The sequence below is a fragment of the Schistocerca piceifrons genome, chromosome X (genome assembly GCF_021461385.2).
Source record: "Schistocerca piceifrons isolate TAMUIC-IGC-003096 chromosome X, iqSchPice1.1, whole genome shotgun sequence".
Taxonomy (NCBI): domain Eukaryota; kingdom Metazoa; phylum Arthropoda; class Insecta; order Orthoptera; family Acrididae; genus Schistocerca; species Schistocerca piceifrons.
Window position 1 is genome coordinate 406343844 of NC_060149.1, and position 22522 is coordinate 406366365.

The window sequence follows — 22522 nt, forward strand, 5'->3', positions numbered from 1 at the left end:
GCTGCAAATGTGAAATGCTGGTACATTAATAACCGGCGTAACTGCCAGAATGTTCAAAGCAAGTATGCAAACGAGTATGCATTGTGGTATTCGACTGGCCGGAGTGGCTGAGCGGTTAAAGGCGCTACAGTCTGGAACCGCACGACCGCTACGGTCGCAGGTTCGAATCCTGCCTCGGGCATGGATGTGTGTGATGTCCTTAGGTTAGTTAGGTTTAAGTAGTTCTAAGTTCTAGGGGACTTATAACCACAGCAGTTGAGTCGCAAAGTGCTCAGAGCCATTTGAACCATTTTTGTTATTCGAGTGCTGCATGTCAGATTGTGGGGTATAGTTCCATGCCTGATACATTTGGCCAGTGGTCTTTGTTGCAGGTTGCTAGTGCTAGTCATTCACAAGATATCGTAGTTTGAAAAGTTTCCACGCCGACACTTTCGCAGTATCTGTGCTTGCACACACTAAAGAATAACACAAGTGCATACATCATTTATGTGGATTCTGACCAGTAAAGAGACAATCGACCATCACAGGTTGTGTCCAAAATGATCACCGGCACCGGCAATACACCCTTCCATTGTGGTACAGAACGCCTCTGCACACGTGTTAGCATTTCAGCGGAGATTTCCGAGCAGTCTGCGGTAACTGGACGCTGCGTATCATCGGGTGTAGTTGGTATGTCCTTGTAGACAGCGTGTTTCAATTTTCCCCACAGAAGAAAGTCTACAGGTGTCAAATCCGTGGAACGGGCCGGCCAAGAAACAGGTCCAACGATTTTACAACAATTCGTGAAGACATGCTCTAGTATATCGTACACTATGGACTGGACTGCCATCATGTTCTTACACCAAGGTTCCTCCTTGTCCGCAGACGAACGTTTTTCATCTTCCATGACGATAATCTGTTAGGAAGCTGCCGGCCGCGGTGTTCTAGCGGTTCTAGGCGCGCAGTCCGGAACCGCGCGACTGCTACGATCGCAGGTTCGAATCCTGCCTCGGGCATGGATGTGTGTGATGTCCTTAGGTTAGTTAGGTTTAAGTAGTTGTAAGTTCTAGGGGACTGATGACCACAGATGTTAAGTCCCATAGTGCTCAGAGCCATTTGAACCATTTGTTAGGAAGCTGCGATGCTTGTGCGTGTTCAGTGTTCCTTCTATGAAAAACAGGCCTATGAGCTGATGGTTCACTACCCGTGACCACGTGTCTACACTTCATGGACTCTGACGTTCCACCTGACGAAGGAAACGGGGATTGTCAACAGACCAGTAATGCATGTTTCGGTGGTTTATATGGCCACGACTGGTAAATATGGTCTCATAACTAAACAAGATACATGAGATATCTGGAGTATCCTGTCTTAATGCCCATGTACAGAAGTTAACACGCTTCTCATAATCGTTTCCATGCAGATCTTGATGGAGAGACGATGGAACATACGTCGATGGAGAATGTGTAGGTCACTTGCCTTACTCGTTCCACTTCCTCGTGCTATTGCGCGGGAGCTAACGTACGGGTCAGCTGCTACAGGAGCAACAACATTAATTTCATTAATTTCCCCCTCTTCTGTCGTCACTTGTTTCCTTCTCATACGTTGCCTAGATGTTACTCTACCACTTTCACGTAACTTTTTGAAAAGGTTGATAAATAAATGCTGAGATGGTTGACATCTATTAGGATACCTTGCTGCATACACCGTACAATAACGAACTGCAATCTTCCTACACTCTCCATACACCATGAGCATGTCGCCGTTTTCTACGTTGGTAAATCCCATCGTCCACTCACGGCCTAGTGCTTAGACTGTCGCACACTAACTGACTAGCAAGTTGCACTACATTCAAGGAACACACAAGTACACTGTAAACCAACATAAACCATCGTACCTAAAAACTACGCAAATTGAACGGCACAAACAAGATTCGGTGTGGGAACTTTTCAAAATACGGTTTCCTGTGAACGACTCGCACTAGGAACCTGAGAACACCACTGAGATTCTAATTTACCCTAGTTTTAGACTGTTAATGTCAATCAGTATTGTTCCATTTAAAAAAGTGTGTTTGCACAAACAGTTTATAATTATTATTACACTCTGTTGATTATCTAACAAAACGAGCTCCTGACTACCAATCAATTCAGTGAAAACGGCACATCAGTAGCACTTTCCATTTCCCCAGTATTTGCGGTGCAAATTTTAGGTGATTCGCCCTGTATATTTCGGTAATAACGTTATAAATACAAAAGTGATAATCCCAAAACTGCATGTATTATCAGGCTAAATCTTCACCTGATTTTCGACAGAAAATAAAATTAACTCATTGACGATGGTGAAACTTCATCAAAACATGTATGAGCGTTAAAGAAGATAATTGTGTTTCCTGAAGTCAGGACTCTAGTTGCACTACTTCACAGTGTGATTTAGCTAAAAGGCAGTAATATTCAGGATAAGATCCCTGAGAGGATAAGGAGCAAAAAGGGTCATATGGATATATGGCTGGAAACGCGTTCCAAGGGTGGTACACCCACTTGAAGGTGGAGATAAAAGATCTTTCGCAGTGGCTTCAGTATCAGCAACAGGCAGGTAGCCTTTCAACATGGAGTAAGCCCGACGACGGTGTGGAACGTTATCCACAACTGCCACAATCTGCATGACTTGCAACACGTGCAAGTTTTTTATCTATGGACTTGACTCTGCAGCTACGGTTTTATCGCTAGTTCGTCGCATAGGCCACCACGTTACTGGGTCGTCTGTCATCCATCCTGTTCACAGATAAAGCAGCGTTTGCGACTGGCTTTATCGTCAACCTTCACAAGCAGTCTTGGCACGATGGCAGAGAAACAACGGTACTGGATCAGCCTTAATGTGTGGGCTGGGATTATTGGCCACTGCCTGGTGGGACCAGTCATCCTTCCACAGTGTCGCACAGGTGAGGCATATCTGCGCTCCCTGTAGATGTCGCTGCCTCTACTGCTGGAAGATGTGTCTTTCTTGCTACGAAGGGTCATGTGGCTGCTGCATAATGGTGCTCAAGCTCACTGTCCTCTTGAGTCTGAGCCTAAAATGTTAGTACAGAGGACACATTGCCACTTTCCTGGTGTATTCTCATGTGCGCTTTCAGTCATTCAAACCTACACTCTAAATTTAAAAGATCTTTTGCCTCCACTTTCTAGTGGCTGTACTTCCGTGGTACGAATTTCCGGCCATACGTGCATATGATCTTTTTTGCACCGTTTCCTGCATTTTTTTTTTTGCCCTTCAGCAAAATCACCTCGCATATCAGAAAGCAAAGAGGGACCAAAAGCAGGCTTCAACCACAAGATGAACATTCTGAAAAGCTGTACTAGAAATATGTGACGACTGCATCGTCCATTTACATGTGTCCCAATTCCTCGCCAGACTACAAATCAATGAAAATAAAAGACCATATTCGATATTATCCTTCATTTTAACACACATTTCCAATTATTTTCAATTCAAAATGATAATTATTTTGTGGGTTCTACGTTACCAAGTCACTAAGTCACCACAAAATAAGGCCTCAATAAAAAGACGCTAGCTGCCTTCTGAAAATGATTTATAAACCTGAAGCCGGCTATGATGACTTTGATTCAAAAGTTTTGTACCTAAATTTTACATGGTCACTGTTTTAACTAATAATCCTTATAATTACGGTATAGCCAAGTTTTCGCAAAATTTTTAGTTTGTAAAATACCGGCAACGTTGGTATCGCAACGTACAGAGTCATTAACTGTCCGCCAGATTAGTTTTAGAACCAGCACCCTTGTCATCTACGGAAGGAACTTTTACCGCAAGGTTGAAGATGTCCGACAAACCAGTATAGTTCAACGAATAAGGCTAATGCCCGCGAAATCCAATGCCCCAGGTTCGTGTCCTGATTTGGCACAGAATTTTAACATGTCATGAAGTTTCAATCAAGTGTACATTAGGCTGTAAAGCCAAAGGTTCATTCTCTCGTACAGACACAATACACAAACTAACAACTTCCGCAGAAGACTGGTGATAGACCATTGACTGTAACAAATTTCAAGGACGAAATAATAATTAAAAAATGTCGAATTACACAATAAACTGCTCAAAAAAATTATTTTCCACCACCTACATATTACAAACTGTGCATTTGTGTAATGCGGACGTTTGAAGGTTAGTGAGTTTAAAGCCTACAGAAGCACAGGTTGCTGAAGAAAAAATTCCAACTAGCATTCCAACTAGCAAACCTTTACATCGGCAGATTCACGAGAGCCATAAATGATATATTGCTTGCCAAAAAGCGAAACATATTCTTGAACCAATACACACTGTCCAGTCACATTAATGTGATGACTTGTCAAAAGTATGAATAACCACCTTTTCAGTGCAAGACGTGCAGGAAGAGTGTCACTGAGATTTGGAAGTTACCGACAGGGATGTGGAGCCATACCAATTCCAGCGCCATGGTCAGCTGCGCTAGGTTTCTCGGCTGGGGATCCATGGCGCAAACAATCCATAGATTCTCGATCGAGTTTATATCCGGGGAGCTTGGTGGCCACGGGAGTACGGAAAATTTATCCTGGTGTTCTTCGAACCACGCGAGTAGTTTACGAATTGTGCCGTTTCGTCAATGCTTCCGTCCTTGGCCCGAAAGTCAACGAACGTGCCCTTCTGGTCGTCAGTTAAACCGCTCCATTTCCGTATTACGACAATGACTGCACTGTTTTCCGCGTCCCCGACACGCTTTATATACCATGCCCTGCTAATGCAGCCACGTGCTGTCTGTGAGTGGTTACCGCACTTTGACGTCGAACATAGGCAGCTGTCACGTTAATGTGGCTGGAATGTGTATATTAACAAATCCAGTTCTTACACAGTGATAATTCCCGAAACAGAAGTTGCTGTGTTGTGGTTCGTTCTTCCCTTATCATCATCGCTGTGGAAATGAGGAGTTTCATTGAAGTGATTAAATCACAGTGGAAGGAAACAGTATGCTCAACATTTTCGATGTATCTACACTGCAATAGTCGAAGTGATCACATTATCGAGATATTTACCACGACATGTTCTGCTGGGATATACGAATTTGTAAGTACTGCATATGTTATAGCATATATCGTTTGAAGAAAATGTGAAACTTGTTTCCTAAGAATTCCTCAATTATGACTCCTGTCAATCTGCTGGTCATAACTGTCTGTTACACCGTATTATTTCTTCAGTGACTTGGCTTCTCCAGTCTTTACGCACGTAAACCTTCAAACAACGACTGTACGAAAATGCTGAGCTTCACAGTTAAATGACCCTGACAAGTGACAGAGAAGGCTGATCTCCGTATTTAAAATAATTTTTATTCGGCCTTAGCACTTGTAGGTGGGATGCTTCCCATGTGAGCATGCAAGCTTTCTTTCAGCTGCATTGCACGGGTGGCTGAATGAAGCGGTTTCGTGTCGTCCAAGGAGTATTGAGAAAGAGGTTTCTGATCAAACAAACAAAAACGACGCATCTCATGATTGTGATGCCAATATTTTTTTGAGTAGTTTAGATAACTAAGATTATTCTGCAACAGTACAGGGTGCTTCATAAAGATTCATCTGATTTCACAAGACTATATCGTCTTCATGAATGAACATAGAAATTGGGGTGTATTTTAACTTAGCCATAGGACTACAAAGCTTTTTACGTTCAAAACAACCTCCTATTATCCAAATGTATAGAGGGTATTAAAAAAGTATTCCATATTTTGAGGGGTGGTAGTATGGACCAAAACAAAACAAAAATTTCCAGTAAACATGGGCTCTGAAACGCATACCTTAAGATCTGGAAGCACTCGTTCATCTTCGCTAATGTGAAACACATCTCTTCTATTGCAAGCTCTTTGCTGTCATGAACGACGTACAGAAAGCGGTAAACAATTGAGTAGGCGAAGGAGAACACATTATTCTACGACTTTGAAACAGCAGACCTTCTAATGTAATCTGCATGCTATTACATGCTCGCTCCTCCACAACAGGAGTACGGATGGTGTGAGGTCTGCAACGACCTGCCGATTTTGGAGCTCTGGGGCCAGAGCCTGGTAGTCGCTGGAAAGGATGGCTCAATAGTAGTGCACATGATGCCCCGCGTTCTGGATATTTTTCGGTATACAGTATGTTTGCATCCATCCACCAGAACATAACAGAAGATCATATTTGCCAGTTTCCATTATGCTAGTGAGTGCAAGATAAAATTGCAAAGTTAAAGTATTTCACAAACTTATCAAAATATAAACTGATTCTCTTAGACCTAATACCGAAAACAATGAATACATTGTACAGTAACAACACAAACAGATGTTTGCTGCATGCTGTATCCATGAATAATAAGAGAGGAATGTGTCCTCATTTGTTTGCTGGATTTTGTAGGTCATCCATAATAGCAAAGAGCTTGCAGTAGAAGAAATGTCTTTCACAGTAGCAAAGGTGAACAAGTGCTCATAGCTCTTACGGTGTGCATTCCAGACCCCATATTTACTGGATGTTTTGTCTTGGGTCAGTTCATACTATCACCACCAAAAAAATGAAATATTTTTAACGCCTCGTATTTTTTACGTGAATGCGTTTGCAACTTTGGGGCACTTTTTACAATTACATTTAGGTTCAAAGTTTACATTTACCCATCACAAATATTCAATGTGCCCTTCACCAGAGCGACGACAAACGTCCAGACCCAATTCAGTCTTGTCCCATACTTTTGCAAGCATGTCGCGAGTTACTGCATTCATTGCTGTTGCTACATGTCATCGCTGTTCACCCAAAGTTGGTGGAAGCGGTGGAACATAGAGTATTTTAGAAACTTCCAGAAAAAGAATCACGTAGTGTGAGATTGGGCGACCATGGTTGTCAGTGGTATAATACGAGATCTGCACACTGTATACACGTATAGTGCCGAAGAAAATCACGCCTCATAACTGTAACTGAATTGTGCTATGCCGGTTTGTTTTCTCCCCCACACTCACGAATTCGCGCCATAGCCACCGATTAAAATAGTTCTGCCTATTTCGCCGTCCGTTCGTCATCTGTGCTCCACGCGCATTGGAAGGATATAGAAATTTATTGAGATAACTTACAGAATTGGTAGATCTGTCATTTTGCAGCAAACAACCTCAACTTGGATTTACATAGTGCATTAGTACCCCATTCCGCCACCAGGAGCGCCAGCGCAGTGCACAGTTAAAATGGCTACTTTTATGGTGCGGAGCTTTCTCGCTGTGTATTTCGGTTTCATGAAACGAGCTCCGCAACAACTGCTCTGCGTAAATTTCGCACCGAATACTCTAAGGTACTTCCAAGTAGGCCTACAATTTACATACAAAACCTTTGTCGAGGCAGGTTCATCGATAATCGCTTCCCAGGTCGTTGGATTGGCCGTGAAGGGCCAATTGCCTGGCCACTTCGCTCCCCAGAAGTGACATCACTGAATTTCTTTCTCTGGGGTTACATAAAAGAACGCGTGTATGTTCCTCACCTGCCAAACAATTTAGCCTACCTGAAAAATCGAAACTACGCTGCTGTTGCACAAGTTACGCCTGACTGGCTGCAAAGAGTGTGGGAAGAAACTGATTACAGGTGGGATGTTTGCCGCGGCACAAACGGTAGTCACACATGGCACTTTTATGTGAAACTTGAGGCTGTTTGCTACAAAATTTACACAGCTATCGATTCTGTAAGTTATCTCAATAAATTTCTGTATCATTCCAAAGTTGTAAAGACCTTTTTGACGGATCCTATATGTTGAAATCTCAGCGCACAGAACAGTAGCACACTGTTACAGGAGCCACAACAACGTGGCGCAACCCATTCATAAAGTGATGCATCGTGTAGCAATTCGTTTTCGGCAGCAACGGAAATTTTGTAGCGATCACAGGCCAATCCAGGTGGCTAAAGAATTCACACAGATTGGCCTGACACAGTTACAACATTTTTACTGATGCCCGATACGAATTACTGCTGTTTACTGCACATTAACAATTTTGTTGTCCGCCTCGATAGCTGAGTAACCAGCGCAGCTGAATGTCATGCAAGGGGTCTGGGTTCGATTCCCGAATGGGTAGGAGAATATCTTCACTCGGGGACTGGTTGTTGTGCTGTCTTCATATCATATCATCTCCATTAACGCTCAAGTCGCTGAAGTGGTGTCAACTAAGAAGACTTGCACCAGGCGACCGGTCTATCCAATGGGAGGCTCAATATAGGCTCCCCTAGCGGCATACTACGGAATCGTGTGCTGCAAGGATTTCTGTATGTACCAGAAGTGCAGACACGCACCTGAAAATACGCAAAAATTAAATATGTAACTTCACTTTCTGAAGATTATAACGAAAACGTTATGACTACATCTTGCTGAAAGCGTTGTTCCAGTTTGAATACCCTCCCGCCTGCAGCTGATTCCTCGTGGGAACTGGTGAGCTAAGATGACACCACGCCTCATCACTGAAGAGATCACAGACTAGTTCAAAATGGTTCGAATGGCTCTGAGCACTATGGGACTTAACATCTATGGTCATCAGTCCCCTAGAACTTAGAACTACTTAATCCTAACTAACCTAAGGACAGCACACAACACCCAGCCATCACGAGGCAGAGAAAATCCCTGACCCCGCCGGGAATCGAACCTGGGAACCCGGACGTGGGAAGCGAGAACGCTACCGCACGACCACACAGACTAGTTCTGCTATTCCATCGATCTCAACAAATGACCGAGACCATGTACAGTACATAGATGCGTGTTTTTACCTGGCGCTCTGTGATCGTGACGTGCACGAAATTTTAGCTTCTACGTCGTTTTACAAGCACTGTCATACGAAATCTGAGACTGCACAGCTAGTCTCCTCAAACTTTTCGAAGGCAACGCAGCATAAGATCTTCACGTCAGCATGCCCGACCTCCAGGTTCTTTCCCTGTCTGCAACTGAACTTTATGCCCGGGAACCGTGGATTAATCTGGTTATTCTTGAATTGATCGACACTGCGGCATATGGATATACAAGGTGAATCACATAAAAATTGCTCCGCAAATATTGCGGAAATCGAAAATGCTAACGATGTGGATTGGTCGTCAGGGGCTCGCATTGTTAGCCAATTAACAGATTGTTAAAAAAAAAAGCACTATGGGACTTAACATCTGAGGTCATCAGTCGCCTAGAACTTAGAACTACTTAAACCTAACTAACCTAAGGACATCACACACATCTATGCCCGAGGCAGGATTCGAACCTGCGACCGTAGCGGTCGCGCGGCCCCAGACTGAAGCGCCTAGAACCGCTCGGCCACACCGGCCGGCAAACAGATTGTGATAATACTAATGAAGTGTAGTTTTGTGCAAACGTACACTATTTTAAATGGAACAACGCCTATTGACACTAACAGACTAATAGTAGGATAAATTAGAATGACAATGGTGTTTGTTGCAGGTTTCTTGTGCGAGTCGTTTACGAGATATCGAATTTCGAAAAGTTCCCACACCGACAGCTGGGCAATACCTGTGGTAGCGTACTAAAGAACAAGTGCGTACACTAGCTATGTTGATTCTAACCAGCAATGAGACGATTGACCACCACAGGTGGTATTCAAAATGATCGCCGGCGACAGCAATATATGCTGTTATGGAACGATTGCTGCGGACGTGCTTTCAGTGGAGATGTCCGAGCAGGCTGCAGTAATAAGTCGTTGCATATCATGGGATGTAGTTGGTATGTCCTTGTAGACAGCGTTTTTCAGCTTTCCCCACAGAAAAAAATCTACAGGTGTCAAATCCGGAAAACAGGTTCTCTGCGTCCAATCCAACGATTTGGAAACAATTCGTGAGGACATGCTGTAGTACTTCGTGCACTACGGGCTGGACAGCCATCATGTTCTTACCCCAGGTTCCTCCTAGTCTGCAAAGAGACGTCTTCTAGCATCCGTGGAAGATGGTCTGTTAGGAGGCTGAGATACTTAGGCGCGTTCAGTGCTCTGTCTGTCAAATACGGGCCTATGAGCTGATGGTTCACTATAGCATACAACACATTTACACTCCATGGACGCTGGCGTTCCGGCTGACGAAGGCAACGGAAATGGTCAACAGATCACTAGTGCATGTTTCGGCGATTTACGTGCCTATGACTGATGAATATGGCTCCATCACTAAACAAGATACATGACACATCTGAAGTATCCTGTCTTAACGCCTATGTATATAAGTTAACACGATTCGCATAATCGTTATCGTGCAGCTCTTGACGGAGAGAGGTGTGACAGGAATGTCGAAGGAGAATGTTCGGGAGACTTGCCTGACTCTTGTCACTTCCTCGTGCTACTGCGTGGGAGCTAACATGCAGATCAACTGCAACAGCAGCAAGAACATTGATTTCCTCCTCTTCTGTCGTCACTTGTTTCCTTCTCTTACGTTGTATACGTGTCACACTACCACTTTCACGTAACTGACTGAAGAGGTTGATAAATAACTGCTGAAATGGTTGACGTCTATTGGAATATCTTGCCGCATACATCTTACAAGAACGAACTGCATTTTTCCTACACTCGGCATGCACCACGAGCATGTCGGTTTTTTCTGGCTTGGTAAATCCAATCGCCAGCCGGGCGTTGTAGCCGAACGGTTCTAGGCGCTTCAGTCTGGAACAGCGTGACCGCTACGGCCGCAGGTTCGAATCCTGCCTCGGTCATGGATGTGTGTGATGTCCTTAGGTTAGTTAGGTTTAAGTAGTTCTAAGTTCTAGGGGACTGATGACCTCAGATATTAAGTCCCATAGTGCTCAGAGCCATTAAATCCCATGGTCAACTCACTACCTTCAGGTTGGACGGTCACACACTGTAAGTAGGATGTTTAGGTTTTTATGTTGGTAACGCCAAGCTCTGTCTGAAAATCACTGACTGCGCGGTGTGCAGTAGGCTGGTTGGACTCATCGTTGAAATATTCACTAGTGTAGTGTTGGGCAGTTGGATGTGAACAGCACGTAGCGTTGGGCAGTTGGAGGTGAGCCGCCAGCAGTGGTGGATGTGGAGGAGAGAGAGAGATGCTAGAGTTTTAAGAGGTTACTATAAGCGGACGATCTGGACGTGAGTCCGCCAGAAAAAGGAAATCTGTGAAGATGGATGTCATGAATTGATATATATATATATATATATATATATATATATATATATATATATATATATATATATATATGATGACTTTTGAACATTATTAAGGTAAATACATTGTTTGTTATCTATCAAAATCTTTCATTTGCTAACTATGCCTATCAGTAGTTAGTGACTTCAGTAGTTAGAATCTTTTATTTAGCTGGCAGTATTACCACTCACTGTTTCGCAGTAGTTCGAATAACGAAGATTTTTGTGAGGTAAGTGATTCATGAAAGGTATAGGTTATTGTTAGTCAGGGTCATTCTTTTGTAGGGATTTTTGAAAGTCAGACTGCGTATCGCTAAAAGATATTGTGTGTCAGTTTAGTAGTGATCAGGATAAGTAAAGAGACAACTGTCTGAGTACGTTCAGTTTTAGTCAGCTGTCTTTGTATCAAATAACATAGACGTTTACTAGGAAAGTCATTCATAATTTTTCTAAGGGGACGTTTCAACACTGACTAGCAAGTCGTAATGCACTCGAGGAACACACCAGCACTTTGTAAGCAACTTGTACCTAGCAATTATACAGGCTGAATGGCACAAACAAATGTTGTTGTGGGAACTTTTAAGAATATGATATCTCGTAAACGACTCGCACTAGAAACCAGCGAAAAATGCCACTGACATTCCTATTTACTCTACTTTTAGCCTGTTAATGTCAATTACCTTTGTTCTATTTAAGAAAGTGTATGTTTGCACAAGAAATTCACTTTCTAAGTATTATTACGGTCTGTTTATTGGCTAACAACATGAACCCTGACTACCGACACACTCAGTGAAAACCGCGCATCAGTAACACTTTGCATTTCCGCAATATTTGCGGTGCAAGTTTTACACTACTGGCCATTAAAGTTGCTACACCAAGAAGAAATGCAGATGATAAACGGTTATTCATTGAACAGATATATTATACTAGAACTGACATGTGATTACATTTTCATGCGATTTGGGTGCATAGATCCTGAGAAATCAGTACCCAGAACAACCACCTTTGGCCGTAATAACGGCCTTGATACGCCTGGCCATTGAGTCAAACAGAGCTTGGATGGCGTGTACAGGTACAGCTGCCCATGCAGATTCAACACGATACCGCAGTTCATCAATAGTAGTGACTCGCGTAATGTAACGAGCCAGTTGCTCGGCCACCCTTGACCAGACGTTTTCAGTTGGTGAGAAATCTGGAGAATGTGCTGGCCAGGGCAGCAGTCGAACATTTTCTGTACCCAGAAAGGCCCGCACAGGACCTGCAACATGCGGTCGTGCATTATCCTGCTGAAATGTAGGGTTTCGCAGGGATCGAATGAAGGGTAGATCCACGGGTCGTAACACATCTGAAATGTAACGTCCACTGTTCAAAGTACCGGCAATCCGAACAAGAGGTTGTAATGGTACTTGAATTACGTAACCATTACGGCAGCTCACCTGAACCTCTCGATACCAGCAATATTCTACTGTGTTTCTGGAAAGCAGTTAACATGTTTCTGAGACGACATTCAGATTTGATTTCATTAATGTAGAGGTACTTTGATACATCTATATGTTTATATTGCAATGATATTGTTCTTATGTGTATTCTTTCTTTTGTCACTATGATCTTTGTCGTACTTGTAACTCTGATTTTTGGGCGCGTAATCGATTATTAGTTAGTTAGTTAGAGAGTCGGACCTTGAGAAAGTCAAGTCTTGGACGTCATGTTGGAAAGACGCATATTGTAGTAAGCTTATAAAATGTGATCTTTAACAGTGAGGAAGATGTTTTCAAGTATGTTTTGTATTGTGAAGTGATGTTTTGTGTGTTACGTGGTATTGCAACAAAAGCAATAAAAAGGAAGTGTAACTAAAATTCGGAGTGCTGATTATTTTTTTACTTCACCATTGTGCTAACTTTGAAAGGTTTAATCTTCAAGGCTGGTTTGTGAAGCGCATCTACAAAACTTTTGATTATAACGGAATAAAACCTAGGCCTCTTTGCATTCGAGCTTCGAATCATCACCACCTAGATTTTCGACGATTGAGCCATGATTTTACAACGAGACCAGCGTAGGAAACGCAAAGATGAGTGGCAAAAAATGGCTCTGAGCACTATGGGACTTAACAGCTATGGTCATCACTCCTCTAGAACTTGGAACTACTTAAACCTAACTAACCTAAGGACACCACACAACACCCAGCCATCACGAGGCAGAGAAAATCCCAGACCCAGCCGGGAATCGAACCCGGGAACCCGGGCGCGGGAAGCGAGAACGCTACCGCACGACCACGAGCTGCGGACAAAAAAAAGATGAGTGCCTAGTTTCTTCATTATTACATGAAATGACATTATTAACTGTGCTCTAATGACACCTGCCACATAATAACTTTGTTGTTGCCCGAAAATGCAGTATTTAGCAACGTGAGCAACACCATAATCATTATTAAATTTTGACCTTTGTTTGAGCAGGGTTGTTAGAAGGTGACCGAGACGTGTAACCAATGGCACCCCATACCATCACGCCCGGAGATACGCCAGTATGGCGATGACGAATACACGCTTCCAATGTGCGTTCACCACGATGTCGCTAAATACGGATGCGACCATCATGCTGTAAACAGAACCTGGATTCATCCAAAAAATGACGTTTTGCCGTTCGTGCACCCAGGTTCGTCGTTGAGTAGACCATCGCAGGCGCTCCTGCCCGTGATGCATTGTCAAGGGTAACCGCAGCCATGGTCTCCGAGCTGATAGTCCATGCTGCTGCAAACGTCGTCGAACTGTTCGTGCAGATGGTTGTTGTCTTGCAAACGTCGCCATCTGTTGACTCAGGGATCGAGACGTGGCTGCACGATCCGTTACAGCCATGCGGATAAGATGCCTGTCGCCTCGACTGCTAGTGATACGAGGCCGTTGGGATCCAGCACGGCGTTCCGTATTACCCTCTTGAACCCACCGATTCCATATTCTTCTAACAGTCATTGGATCTTGACCAATGCGAGCAGCAGTGTCGCGATACGATAAACCGCAATCGCGGTAGGCTACAATCCGACCTTTATCAAAGTCGGAAACGTGATGTTACGCATTTCTCCTCCTTACAGGAGGCATCACAACAACGTTTCACCAGGAAACACCGGTCAACTGCTGTTTGTGTATGAGAAATCGGTTGGAAACTTTCCTCATGTGAGCATGTTGTAGGTGTCGCCACCGGCGCCAACCTTGTGTAAATGCTCTAAAAAGCTAATCATTTGCATATCACAGCATCTTCTTCCTGTCGGTTAAATTTCGCGTCTGTAGCACGTCATCTTCGTGGCGTAGCAATTTTAATGGCCAGTAGTGTAAGTGATTTGCTATGTATTCCACACTAAATGCGTCTGCAACATGTGCATACGCTCACCAAGCAATGAATAACAGTACAGCAGACGTCATGTGCCTGTCACCTGCTACGTTGGCGGCGTCTTTGTTGTCGATATCTGTGGTGCTATCTTACAGTGGTTGAGCGACCGAACACAGTGCAACTTCTATTTACAGACACATTTATTTTCATGTGCGCGAGTCTTTGATCGCCATGAAGAAGATATAGTCTTGTGAATTAATTCTCCTGTCACATTATCGTTTTCGGTTGTGCTTTAATTTTATTTGCGCTTTTGAGAAGTAACAATGACGCTGCCGAGAAAGGCATGAGCTGCTTGGCCGCGGCGTGGCGCTACCAACCTGGGACGGGCAGCGTCCAGCGCATGCTGCCTGGCCGGCTGGCGGGCGGGCGGCGCTCCAACTGCTGCTGCGGCGCCCGGCCTCAAGACCTCATCACTCCTGCAACACGCCGGCGGACTCTCACAAAACACGTCACCAGCAGGCACAGGAAGGCCGGCGAACACTACCGGTAGCATCTCTCAAAATGCTTCAAATGCTCTAAACATTATGGGAGTGAAGGGGAGGTTTACTACCATTTGGTTCAAAAAATCGATTGTTTTAAAATTGCATTTTTGGATCCGTAAAAGTGTTTAGAATCCAGCCCTGAAACGGTTTTTCTGAATACGGAACGGAAATGTTTGTTATTCGCGGTTGAACACTGCCTGAAATCGGTCTTTTCACGCACCAGTTTTTTTCGGGAATTTCGACTTTGTAGCCACGAAAAATTATTCTATGTGCTTGCCCATGATTAAAACTGATAAAGTGGTCAAGGAGCTTACGACTTACTACGGCTTGGCAATCCGATGTCATTCCGGGTCGGTGGAACAGAAAAGAAGGCAATTTGGGCAACGTATTTCCACAAGTGTACAACGGATGACCATCCACAACACCAAAATTGTCCGGCTGGGGAAACTAGTTGGTGCAAGTGGCGCACTGCAGAGGCTACCTGACATCTGGACGAATATCAACACGACCAGCCGCTCTCCAAAGAAGCTCAAAAAGCGATTCATCCGATCTACGAGGCCATTTCGGAGGACGAGTTATTGTACCGCGTTTTGGAGGAAACACACAAAATTCAAATGAAAGTTTGAACGCATGTGTTTGGAAGTTAGCCCCCAAGCATTTGCATTCTGGTGCGAAGACTGTGGAGATTGCGACTTTCCTGGCAGTGAGCAGCTTCAACAAAGGGTATTCAGCAATTCTGGAAACCATGACAACGATGGACGTCACCCTGGGACTCTATTCGACGCAGTTTGCCAAGCATTCGGACGACCAACGGATTGAAGCGGCCGACAACCGCTTGTCACTGCCCGTACGGGCGGCTCTGGAGCAGCGCAGGATGGCCCAGATCGAGCAGAACGCCCTCTGTGAGGAAGAGAAAGGACTAGTTTATGGACTCGGAATAGCAGATTGAACGTAAGTTGCATAATATTGCATTTATATGTAGTCAAAACTTCAAACGCGTTTTTGGTTGGGAAGGAGACCAGACAGCGTGGTCATCGGTCTCATCGGATTAGGGAAGGATGGGGAAGGACGTCGGCCGTGCCCTTTCAGAGGAACCATCCCGGCATTTGCCTGGAGTGATTTAGGGAAATCACGGAAAACCTAAATCACGATGGCCGGACGCGGGATTGAACCGTCGTCCTCCCGAATGCGAGTCCAGTGTCTAACCACTGCGCCACCTCGCTCCGTCAAACGCGTTTTTCTCGAAATGACTTTTGTTATCGCGCGGTATGGTAACTTCAAATCTACTGAACCGATTGGCATGATTCTTTGTTTCCGACGAAGCTAACTAAATTGTCTGGGAGTTATACCATTTTCATTCCGATCCATCAACTATAAATATTTTTACTTGGCCGACGAAGTCGAGAAATCGATGAAAAAACCCTATTTTGTTTCAAATGGCCGCCATTTTGTTTCCTATGGTCCAAATAACTTAAGCGAGGTACAAGTCCTAAATAATCTTATATACTTCGCTAACGTCAACTCAATTTTAATTTCAGACGAGCCGGCTGACTTGTGACACACCGCACGTGGAGGTCTACATCGAAATTTTATTTCGTTCCGACGGCACTTCCGCCTTTTCTCTTCGAAATTTCCGGTCGAGAAAATTCCAGTTAGTGGAGGAAATATCAATAAACATTTTGACCAAATCTGACATTGATATCTATAACACATCCCGAGAAAAAGAAATTCTCAAAGAACATGCTTTTTTCGGGCCAAAGATAGTAGACCTCCCCTTAATATCTGCGATCATCAGTCCCCTAGGCTTAGAACTACTTACACCTAATTAACCTAAGGACATCACACACATCCATGCCCGAGGCAGGATTCCAACCTGCGACAGTAGCAGCCGCCCGGTTCTGGACTGTACCGCCGTTGGATAAGCAGCTGCAGCAGCAAGTCGTATACTCCTAGCTCACTCATTTGTTACATAGTTTAATTCTTAATTTCTTTTCGTGTTTTTGGTACTTTCATTGTCTAATTCATAAATTTCGGGCGTATTATAGTATTTGAGAGTTGTACCATCGCGTTTTAGTACCTGAATAGTGTAAAATCGCGTAGTCTCCTTCCGCCGCTGAGCAGTGTCAGCAGTGCGCAAGTAGCAGCATTACTGCATTTACTAGGCAATCTTGTATTTTAATAACCGTTTAAATTTTGTGTCGATTTGTTTGCGCTCTCTGTAGATTAGTTCAGACGTTCTTTGCAAAACAGTTTTTAGCATGGATAGGGACTGCAACTGCTGTGTTCGGATGCAGGCTGAGTTGGCATCCCTTCGATCACAGCTTCAGGCAGTGTTGGCTTCGGTCACACAGCTTGAGGCTGTTGCCAATGGGCATCACTGTGGGGGTTTGTCGGGGACGGCCAGCTCGTTCCACGCATCCCCTGATCGGACTAAGACTGTGGTTGCCCGGGATACTGCCCGCATTGAGGCTGATCCCTCACCTGTGGTAGAGTGGGAGGTCGTCTCAAGGTGTGGCAGGGGGCGAAAGACATTCCGGAGGGCTGAACGGAAGGCCTCTCCAGTTTGTCTGACGAACTGGTTTCAGGCTCTGTCTCAGGCTGATACTGATCTTCGGCCTGACATGGCTGCTTGTCCTGTTCCAGAGGTTGCCCCTCAGTCTGCAAGATCCGGGCGGTTGCAGAGGGTGGGCTTACTGGTAGTTTGGAGCTCCAACGTCAGGCGCGTAATGGGTCCCCTTAGGGAAATGGCAGCAAGAGAGGGGAAGAAAACCAATGTGCACTCCGTGTGCATACCGGGGGGAGTCATTCCAGATGTGGAAAGGGTCCTTCCGGATGCCATGAAGGGTACAGGGTGCACCCATCTGCAGGTGGTCGCTCATGTCGGCACCAATGATGTGTGTCGCTATGGATCGGAGGAAATCCTCTCTGGCTTCCGGCGGCTATCTGATTTGGTGAAGACTGCCAGTCTCGCTAGCGGGATGAAAGCAGAGATCACCATCTGCAGCATCGTCGACAGGACTGACTGGTACAGAGCTGAGTGGAGGGTCTGAATCAGAGGCTGAGACGGTTCTGCGACTGTGTGGGCTGCAGATTCCTCGACTTGCGCCATAGGGTGGTGGGGTTTCGGGTTCCGCTGGATAGGTAAGGAGTCCACTACACGCAACAAGCGGCTACACGGGTAGCAGGGGTTGTGTGGCGTGGGCTGGGCGGTTTTTTAGATTAGATGGCCTTGGACAAGTACAGAAAGGGCAACAGCCTCAACGGGTGCGGGGCAAAGTCAGGACATGCGGGGACCAAGCAGCAATCGGTATTGTAATTGTCAACTGTCGAAGCTGCATTGGTAAAGTACCGAAACTTCAAGCGCTGATAGAAAGGACCGAAGCTGAAATCGTTATAGGTACAGAAAGCTGGTTGAAGCCAGAGATAAATTCTGCCGAAATTTTGACAAAGGTACAGACGGTCTTTAGAAAGGATAGATTGCATGCAACCGGTGGTGGAGTGTTCGTCGCTGTTAGTAGTAGTTTATCCTGTAGTGAAGTAGAAGTGGATAGTTCCTGTGAATTATTATGGGTGGAGGTTATACTCAACAACCGAGCTAGGTTAATAATTGGCTCCTTTTACCGACCTCCCGACCCAGCAGCATTAGTGGCAAAACAACTGAGAGAAAATCTGGAATACATTTCACATAAATTTACTCAGTATGTTATAGTCTTAGGTGGAGATTTCAATTTACCAGATATAGACTGGGACACTCAGATGTTTAGAACAGGTGTTAGGGACAGGGCATCGAGTGACATTATACTGAGTGCACTATCCGAAAATTACCTCGACCAATTAAACAGAGAAACGACTCGTGGAGATAACATCTTGGACCTACTGATAACAAACAGACCCGAACTTTTCGACTCTGTATGTGCAGAACAGGGAATCAGTGATCATAAGGCCGTTGCAGCATCCCTGAATATGGAAGTTAATAGGAATATAAAAAAAAGGGAGGAAGGTTTATCTGTTTAGCAAGAGTAATAGAAGGCAGATTTCAGACTACCTAACAGATCAAAACGAAAATTTCTGTTCCGACACTGACAATGTAGAGTGTTTTTGGAAAAAGTTCAAGGCAATCGTAAAATGCGTTTTAGACAGGTACGTGCCGAGTAAAACTGTGAGGGACGGGAAAAACCCATCGTGGTACAACAACAAAGTTAGGAAACTACTGCGAAAGCAAAGAGAGCTTCACTCCAAGTTTAAACGCAGCCAAAACCTCTCAGACAAACAGAAGCTAAACGATGTCAAAGTTAGCGTAAGGAGGGCTATGCGCGAAGCGTTCAGTGATTCGAAAGTAAAATTCTATGTACCGACTTGACAGAAAATCCTAGTAAGTTCTGATCTTACGTTAAATCAGTAAGTGGCTCGAAACAGCATATCCAGACACTCCGGGATGATGATGGCATTGAAACAGAGGATGACACGCGTAAAGCTGAAATACTAAACACCTTTTTCCAGAGCTGTTTCACAGAGGAAGACCGCACTGCAGTTCCTTCTCTAAATCCTCGCACAAACGAAAAAATTGCTGACATCGAAATAAGTGTCCAAGGAATAGAAAAGCAACTGGAATCACTCAACAGAGGAAAGTCCACTGGACCTGACGGGATGCCAATTCGATTCTACACAGAGTACGCGAAAGAACTTGCCCCCCTTCTAACAGCCGTGTACCGCAAGTCTCTAGAGGAACGGAAGGTTCCAAATGATTGGAAAAGAGCACAGGTAGTCCCAGTCTTCAAGAAGGGTCGTCGAGCAGATGCGCGAAACTATAGACTTATATCTCTTACGTCGATCTGTTGTAGAATTTTAGAACATGTTTTTTGCTCGAGTATCATGTCGTTTTTGGAAACCCAGAATCTACTATGTAGGAATCAACATGGATTCCGGAAACAGAGATCGTGTGAGACCCAACTCGCTTTATTTGTTCATGAGACCCAGAAAATATTCGATACAGGCTCCCAGGTAGATGCTATTTTTCTTGACTTCCGGAAGGCGTTCGATACAGTTCCGCACTGTCGCCTGATAAACAAAGTAAAAGCCTACGGAATATCATACCAGCTGTGTGGCTGGATTGAAGAGTTTTTAGCAAACAGAATACAGCATGTTGTTATCAATGGAGAGACGTCTACAGACGTTAAAGTAACCTCTGGCGTGCCACAGGGGAGTGTTATGGGACCATTGCTTTTCACAATATATATAAATGACCTAGTAGATAGTGTCGGAAGTTCCATGCGGCTTTTCGTGGATGATGCTGTAGTATACAGAGAAGTTGCAGCATTAGAAAATTGTAGCGAAATGCAGGAAGATCTGCAGCGGATAGGCACTTGGTGCAGGGAGTGGCAACTGACCCTTAACATAGACGAATGTAATGTATTGCGAATACATAGAAAGAAGGATCCTCTACTATATGATTATATGATAGCGGAACAAACACTGGTAGCAGTTACTTCTGTAAAATATCTGGGAGTATGCGTGCGGAACGATTTGAAGTGGAATGATCATATAAAATTAATTGTTGGTAAGGCGGGTACCAGGTTGAGATTCATTGGGAGAATCCTTAGAAAATGTAGTCCATCAACAAAGGAGGTGGCTTACAAAACACTCGTTCGACCTATACTTGAGTATTGCTCATCAGTGTGGGATCCGTACCAGATCGGGTTGACGGAGGAGATAGAGAAGATCAAAAGAAGAGCGGCGCGTTTCGTCACAGGGTTATTTGGTAACCGTGATAGCGTTACGGAGATGTTTAACAAACTCTGCAAGAGAGGCGCTCTGCATCGCATTGTAGCTTGCTCTCCAGGTTTCGAGAGGGTGCGTTTCTGGATGAGGTATCGAATATATTGCTTCCCCCTACTTATACCTCCCGAGGAGATCACGAATGTAAAATTAAAGAGATTAGAGCGCGCACGGAGGCTTTCAGACAGTCGTTCTTCCCGCGAACCATACGCGACTGGAACAGGAAAGGGAGGTAATGACAGTGGTACGTAAAGTGCCCTCCGCCACACACCGTTGGGTGGCTTGCGGAGTATAAATGTAGATGTAGATGTAGAACCACTCGGCCACAGCGGCCGGCCTAGCATCTGTCCCACCACAGAAGTGTGAACTATGGACGAACGAGACCACTCACACGATTTAGAATCAGAATAACAGTGCGTTCCGGAGAAGCAACGAGCAGTACACTGAGGTGACAAAAGTCATGGCATACCTCCTAATATCGTGCTGAACCTCCTTTTGCCCGATGTAGTGCAGCAGCTCGACGTGGCATGGATTCAACAAGTCGTCGGAAGTTACACCAGAAATATTGATCCATGCTGCCTCTATAGCCGTCCATAACTGCGAAAGTGTTGCCAGTGCAGGATTTCGTACACGAACTGACCTCTCGATTATGTCCCATAAATGTTTGTCGGGTAATGTGGGCGGCCAGATATCCGTTCGAACTGTCCACAATGTTCTTCAAACCAGTCGCGAATAATTGTGGCCAGGTGACATGGTGCACTGCCATCCACAAAAACCCCATCGTTGTTTCGGAACATGACGTCCATAAATGGCTGCAAATTGTCTCCAAGTAGCTGAACATAACCACTTCCAGTCTATGGTCGGTTCAGTTGGCCCACACCATCATACAGCCACCACGAGCTTGCACAGTGCCTTGTTGACGACTTGGCTTCGTGGCGTCTGCGACACGCTCGAACCCCACCAACAGCTCTTACCAACTGAAATTAGGACTCATCTGACCAGGCCACGCTTTTCCAGTCGCTAGGATCCAACGGATATGGTCACAAGTCCAGTAGGGGCGCTGTAGGTGATGTCGTGCTGTTAGCAAAGGCACTCGCGTCGGTCGTCTGCTTCCATTGCCCTGCTTTGTCCGGGGTGAAATGTAATACCTGAAACTGCTCAGCAAATTGGATCTCTAAATACTTAATTCTCTAACGATTCCGGAAACGGAATGTCCCCTCCAACCAGCATTCAGCGTTCATAGTCTGTTAATTCCCGTCGTGTGGCCATATAATCACATGACTCACCTGACTACAAATGACAGCCGCACAATGCTTTGTCTTTTAATGCCTTGTGCACGCGATGTAGCGTCATCTGTACATATCCATTTCGCTAGCCCATGACTTTTGTCACCTCAGTGTATGATCCTAGTGAGTTTTAAGGTGCAGGAACTTTGGAATGTTTTATTATGTTTGCAAGGCAGTAATACTACGTTTTCTTGTGTCTTTAGATACAACTTATATTTTTCTCGCCGGCCGCTGTGACCAAGCGGTTCTAGGCTCTTCAGTCCGGAACCGCGCGCCTGCTACGGTCTCAGGTCCGAAGCCTGCCTCGGGCATGGATGTGTGTGATGCCCTTAGGTTAGTTAGGTTTAAATAGTTTCTCAGTCTAGGGGACTGATGACCTCAGATCTTAAGTTCCATAGTGCTTAGAGCCATTTGAACCATTTTTTTATACTTTTCTCTAGGTTTTAAGTTGTCCCAACATCTAGCCCAAAATA

The 22522-nt window shown here is 44.7% G+C and overlaps 1 protein-coding gene across 1 annotated transcript in view; it reads right to left on the reverse strand.

Moving 5' to 3' along the window:
- The window catches only part of LOC124721623 (protein quiver-like), a 750131-nt gene that overhangs the window by 582730 nt on the left and 144879 nt on the right, over positions 1-22522 (reverse strand). The window contains exon 2 of the mRNA XM_047246682.1: positions 14824-14922. Coding sequence (XP_047102638.1) covers positions 14824-14848 — 25 coding nt within the window. The 5' untranslated portion in view covers positions 14849-14922. The remainder of the gene's footprint in view (positions 1-14823; positions 14923-22522) is intronic.